Here is a 6,546-nt window from a genome sequence, read left to right as displayed (position 1 = left end):
GTCAAATTAGGGGGTTTTTGAAATTTGGACTAAAATGGCAACAAAATGCAAACCACAGGGACCCAGATGTAAAAAGTTTGAGATTTGGACTAAAATGGCAAAAGTGCCCAAACCACAGGGACCAAAATGGCAGTTTACTCTTTTCAATATTTTAAAAAACATAATATAAGCTTTGATCTCTTAAAAACACTAATAAATAATTATAAAAGTTAAGAGATATATACATCAATCGTTTTACTTCTAATCATTACTAGTGAGGAACCCGCGCGTTGCAGCGGTGACGACAGTACAAGGGATGATAGCGTAAGTCTTAAAAAATAAAAGAAAATTTGCCGTCTTGGAGGTATCTTAACACCGTTTTCCAAATTCAAAACAGGCTGATTCCTACCATTCCTGTAAATCGGTGTAATACTCGAATCTGTCACTTCCCCCTTACAAATAGGACATTCTTTCGCACTCGAATCCACATACGACAACTGATAAAAACAACACCAACAAAACAAGTGACCGCAACATGTCAAAACCGGATCCATAGCCATCTCCAAACAAATATTACAAACAAAGAAACCACCACTACCTTCATCATCCTCATCACCACCACCTTGTTCATTATCACTCTTCTCCGAATCCAAATCCATCTCCAACGCTTTCGCCAGCTGGCTAACATCTCTCTTACTGTTCATCCCTCTCTCATCGCCACCGTCAGCGTCACCATCTCCGACACGAATTCTGTCATTATTAATGTTTCCTGCACCAACACCTGGTCCAATGACAATCATGTAACTCAACGTCGGATTATTCCTTGCCGGTCGCCAGCACTGGCGTTGTCGAGCGACTAAACCCTACACTTGTTCCTACCAGCCTCCTTGTGATTGACCTTTCCATGATGGACCGCCCAGCACACAGGTCCTAACTAATTCTTCAACTTCATGCTGTCTGCAACCAACTTGGCTTCTTTTAGGTCCCAAGTAATTCTTCAAGTTCATGCTGCCTGCAACCAACTTGCAATATATATACATACATCAGTATATAAGATGACTTATTGGCTTTGTTTGCATGAGCTTTCCAGGCTATACATGTGTCAAATTTTTAGTTTTCATGGTACGAAAAAAGGTAACAACACGGGGTTGAGTTGCTTCATTCTTTAAAACTTTATTTACAAAAGGAAACGGTTGAGAAGGCCTTTTGACATATAGCATTTAGTACCTGATGGGGTTTTCTCAGACCTGGATCAAGTTGGAAGGCAGGAAAAACTACCCCGGCTCAAAGCAGAAAACCACAGCCCAAACACATCGGCATACAAATGAAAAAAACTTTTGGGTCGGACAGCAGAATAAACCCGGACAGTAGCAATAACTCGGACCCCAGACAGCAACAAAAACCCAGGCAGCAGCATATACTCGGACGAGAAAAACAAACCCTGAAGTCAAACTCCATAACACTTCAAACCAACACTTACGCTGCAGGAAGCGAACGGTCACTGTAGCGTAATCGATCCCGTCTTTTTCGTCGAATTTGATGGTGCCATCTTGAGATACTTCAAACGGGCCCTCGATTTCGTTAAGAGTGTAGGTCAAACGGGTCATCATTTTGTTTTTCTGGAACTCTGGTGCAGAGTTCTTGCTTATTGCTAGGTTTTGTTCAGATGTGTTGTTTCACATCACGAGTTACGCGAAATTATAGTAGCTTATCCCACTTAAATCTTATTAAAACGCATCTTGTATCAAGCTTAAATTACGTTTAAAACATCATAAGCGAAACAATATTAGCATATATTATACATCTTCGGTTACATATTCATACCGAAAGTTTTATTTGATTAAATGTTATATTACACTTCACAAAACAAAAATGATATACCAACGACAGGAAACACATTGTCTTCCAACGTTATAATTCCTTTTTATCCATTTTTCATAACCATCAATCTATCTTGCCAATATACAAGTACATAACTTTTGTTATGATCATCAAAATTTTAAAACTTAAAATTTAGAAACGATTCACGAACGACACTTGACCAGTGGTGTTCTTTACTTCTAAAAAAAGAACGACGATTACCTACAGTAGATGTAGCAGTAGCTGCAGCAACAGATGTAGTAGCCGAAGCCGTCTCAGAAACTACAACCCCAGGCCACGACCGACACATACAATGCTTAACCTTTTCTATACCCCCATACACCAACTTCACATGCTCGCCGCAACCTCCCCACCCGAACTTCCCGCAGCTCTTGCACACCACCCTGTAATACATTATACTTGTCTCAATATTCCGCACGCGATTATTCTTTATTTATTGTACTTATTTCTATCTTCCAAATGCTGGATAGATTTGTAATTACAATAGTCGTGTCAAGTACGACTAACCGGAACCCCACCCCACTGCTTTTAATGCCCATGATAAACACGATTGATGATCTCCGTTATATTTCTGAAAGGTCACTGAAATTTAGGTAAATATGATGATCTGATCTCCTTTATATTACTGTGCAACAATTTACCCAACTTATATTACTTCTCCCTTATATTTCTGAAAGCTTTTAAATCCTACAAACTATTGGTATAAGTTAGGTAAATATGATCTAACCACTTCTCCAGTTTTCCCTAAAAACACCAACATAAAATCAATCGTCGAATTCATCAATCATAGCAACAGTCACCATGAATTAATAACAACGTGTTCATCAAATTCATCAATCATAGTGACTATGACAAGAATTATATTTAATATAACTTATGCATGCCAGTTTATGTTTATAATGCCAACAACACAGTCAGAAGGAGAAGGAGAATTATCACATTCTCAGCAGATCCTTGTGCTGGATTGGCAATTCTGGGAGCAACAGCAGCGCTGCACGATGCTACGTGGACACCATCATCTTCTTCATCATCTGAAACACAATTTAAAAATGAAATATTAACAAGCAAATAATGATGCTCTTTAATAGTTTATAGTGCACTGAATTGAAAAAGAGAATAAATGACTTATCAGCAACTACATATTTCCACAACAACTATATCTCTATCAAAAGATATATTAATATTTCCACGCCCAAATATTATTATTTCATCACCAATACTCTCACTTCCAACATATGGTTCAAATTGTTTATAACGGTTAACATGAAGTTTGCCCTGATGGTATATTCCACATCATATTCCAGATGTAATCTCTGACATGGGCTTATGCTGGACCAGAAAAATATATTGCAAAAATGTGATTAAAGCAGATACAATACAACCATCAATAGCATTATTGTAACTTTGGGCATTTATAAAATAATGCCTCACAATACATACCTTTCTTCCTTGAAGGCCTCAAATCTTTGATTTCCGTATCCTCGTATGAGTCAGGTTGAATAAGCAGCTCAAGAAGGGCTGGTTGGCCAAGTGATTGACAAATTTCACATATGCCTCCACTGAAACAAAGTAAAAAGTAAGCGCTAATGAACATTGAATATGTAATCAAACATAGCATATATTTACTTGGTTAAGTTGTACATGTATCTGCATATATTCCTTCTTCAGTGGGGTCTCTTATTTTCCGTGTCATGTGTGACCATTAATATTCTTGTGACACCACCAAGATGATTTTGACTGGGCTGCAACTCTAATAACCGAAAAATAATCAAAGAGTTAATCCTAGAAAAATATAACATTGGTTTCTGAATTTGATATTTCAATCTCACTTAACAAGATTTGATATTAACAAGTCTTATTAGTTTCATTGTCATCATAGAGTAAATTCTAGTGTGAGACGCCAAATAAGTATTCAATACATTCATAAACACTTATATTACAAATAAAACAATAAAAAAGATATTTAACCTATGTCGTTGCGATCATCTGGACGCTCGCCTGCCATAGCCTTCACATATGTGTCCCTTCACACACAATAAAAAAATACAACAATATACACATACCAAGTTATCAAATTAAAGACTGTTTGTAATCTTAAATCTACGAGACATCAAAATGGTAACCCATAAACAATTTCATTGTCAGACACCAAGAAGAAAACAAAAGAACTTCAAGTTTGCACTCCTTTGACTTGCATCTGAGGAACGGTTACCCCCAAAAAGTAAAGAACCGACCAGATTGCAATTCAAAAATAATAAGTAATAAAACGAAATACCTAGCAAATGCTTCTACATATCGAATCACAACACCAAATTAACCAAAACCTAGAACTCACTTTTACTGAATTTCTTCCCCAGGGCCTGCTTGTAAATCGATCTCGCTTCGAATTACCAATTGCTTAAAGGACGAAGGGTAGAACACATGAAAATGGGATTAAATTGAAACGCATAGGGGGTTCAATCGCCGATAAATCGAAGGGATAGGGTAAATTGAAGCGACGAATGTGAAACATTCAGTATCGTATTGATTTCATGATTAATTGTTCCCACAGTTACATTCGGTCTTCAATTACACAGGTTTGTTCGAAGAAATATTGTGAGAGTCTGTTAGGTTTCTTTCAAGGGCAGTGAAGGAAAGAAATTTGGGTGTGTGAGTGTGATGGGTTGGTCGAATTACTATTATACCCTCTCAGTGTCTTAAAAATTCATCCTCATTCCAGTTTTACCCTTATAAAATAAGCATTGTTTAGTTGTACACATTGCATAAAATGATGAACACACATGTAAATTTACATGGCGTTCATCATTTTATGCAATGTGTACAACTAAACAATGCTTAGGTTTGTTCGAAGAAATATTGTGAGAGTCTGTTAGGTTTCTTTCAAGGGCAGTGAAGGAAAGAAATTTGGGTGTGTGAGTGTGATGGGTTGGTCGAATTACTATTATACCCTCTCAGTGTCTTAAAAATTCATCCTCATTCCAGTTTTACCCTTATAAAATAAGCATTGTTTAGTTGTACACATTGCATAAAATGATGAACGCCATGTAAAATTACATGTGTGTACATCACTTCTCCTTTTTATAATAGTATAGATAAGCACAAAATAGATAGATAACTATAAAACATAATTATATAATAATAAAAAAAAAACAATATTTATTTGGAGCGTCTAAATAATTCCAACTAGACATTATTGACCATTGTCAGTCACACATTTAAATATTCATCATGTCAGTCCCACATTTCACTTATTTTTCTATTACTGGTCCTTAGTTTTTTTTTCCTCGAATTACAAGCTGACGTTTTAGGTCTTTTGATCAGAACGAAAATACAAGTCGAATGATTTAAACTTACCTTTAAATTGTGCTCCAACGTTAAACATGATACATACATACATTTTGCTTTAAGTATGATACATACGACGGTCGTATTCTCACTCCACGTAACCATCGCTATCGCGAACAAAACGTACAATCAAAGATGCATAACATACAACCATGATACACCCATAAAAAGTTACAAAAAAGCATCCGTTACGTTACATACATAATCACACTCTATTTAACTCCCCCACTCCTCCCATACCCTAAACCCCACATCTCCACAATTTCTCTCTACAAATTCCGATAATGCCACCGACGCCGGAGCAACCGCATCTCAACGGCGCCTATTACGGCCCTTCGATCCCCCCCAAAACCAAATCCTCCAACCGTCCAAGCCGCCGCCGCGGCGGCGGTGGCTCCTGCAACCCGTTAACCTGCTGTTTCAGTTGCATCTGCAGTTGTATCTTCAACTGCATCTTCCAAATCCTCATCACACTCGCAATCATCCTCGCAATCATCACTCTAATCCTCTGGTTCGTCTTCCGCCCTAACGTCCCCAAATTTCACGTAGATGACGTCACGCTTACGCAATTCAACCTATCGGAAACAAACGACACGCTCCACTACAACCTCGCCGTTAACATGACGTTCCGAAACCCTAACCGCCGGTTAGGGATCTATTACGATAAGATTGAAGCTAACGGTTTATATCACGGCGTTAGGTTTTCAACGGCGGATGTGGTAGGGTTTTATTTAGGGCATAAGAAGGAGAATAATGTGAGTGCGGTTTTTAAAGGTGAACAGGTTGTGAGTGGTGTGAAAGGGAAGTATGAGGCTGAGAATGGTGATGGTGTTTTCAAAATTGATTTGAAATTGAGGTTGAAGATTAGGTTTAAAGTGTGGTGGATGAAAACGCCCAAATTTAAGCCCAAATTTGACTGTGATTTGAAGGTTCCGTTGAGTGTTAAAGGTAGGGTTTCTGATCAGAAGTTTGAGAGGACAAAGTGTGATTTTGATTGGTAGAGATGATGATGATTTTTTTTTATTGTTTTTGTTAGTATTTTTTTTTTATTTTAATTAGTTTTGAATTTTTGATATTGGATATGAGTATATGATATTATCATGATGCTAATGATTTTATTGAATTAGATTGTTATTGAATTTTAAGTATGTTTGATTGAAGTTGAAGTATAGATAAAAGAAGATATAATATATATAATGAATTTAAATTTAAAATTTGAATAGTTTTGTTGTTTTTGAACGTTAAGATATGACAAGTGGGGCCTGGGGGATTATATGATGGGATACTCTGCGGCATCTTAACGCTTCCTTTTTATCAGTCGAGTTCTTTTCTTCTTTTCTA

The 6,546-nt window shown here is 37.0% G+C and overlaps 1 protein-coding gene across 1 annotated transcript; it reads left to right on the top strand.

Moving 5' to 3' along the window:
- The first annotated feature begins 5,419 nt into the window (after positions 1–5,419).
- LOC110879929 (NDR1/HIN1-like protein 3) lies at positions 5,420–6,331 on the top strand. The gene has a single exon (XM_022128482.2). The coding sequence runs from the start codon at positions 5,490–5,492 to the stop codon at positions 6,204–6,206; it is 717 nt and encodes a 238-aa protein (XP_021984174.1). The 5' UTR covers positions 5,420–5,489; the 3' UTR covers positions 6,207–6,331.
- The last annotated feature ends 215 nt before the right edge of the window (positions 6,332–6,546 follow it).

This window comes from Helianthus annuus, chromosome 1, assembly GCF_002127325.2.
Source record: "Helianthus annuus cultivar XRQ/B chromosome 1, HanXRQr2.0-SUNRISE, whole genome shotgun sequence".
NCBI lineage: Eukaryota > Viridiplantae > Streptophyta > Magnoliopsida > Asterales > Asteraceae > Helianthus > Helianthus annuus.
The sequence above is the reverse complement of the archived record's forward strand: the minus strand, read 5'-3'. Positions and strand labels throughout refer to the sequence as shown.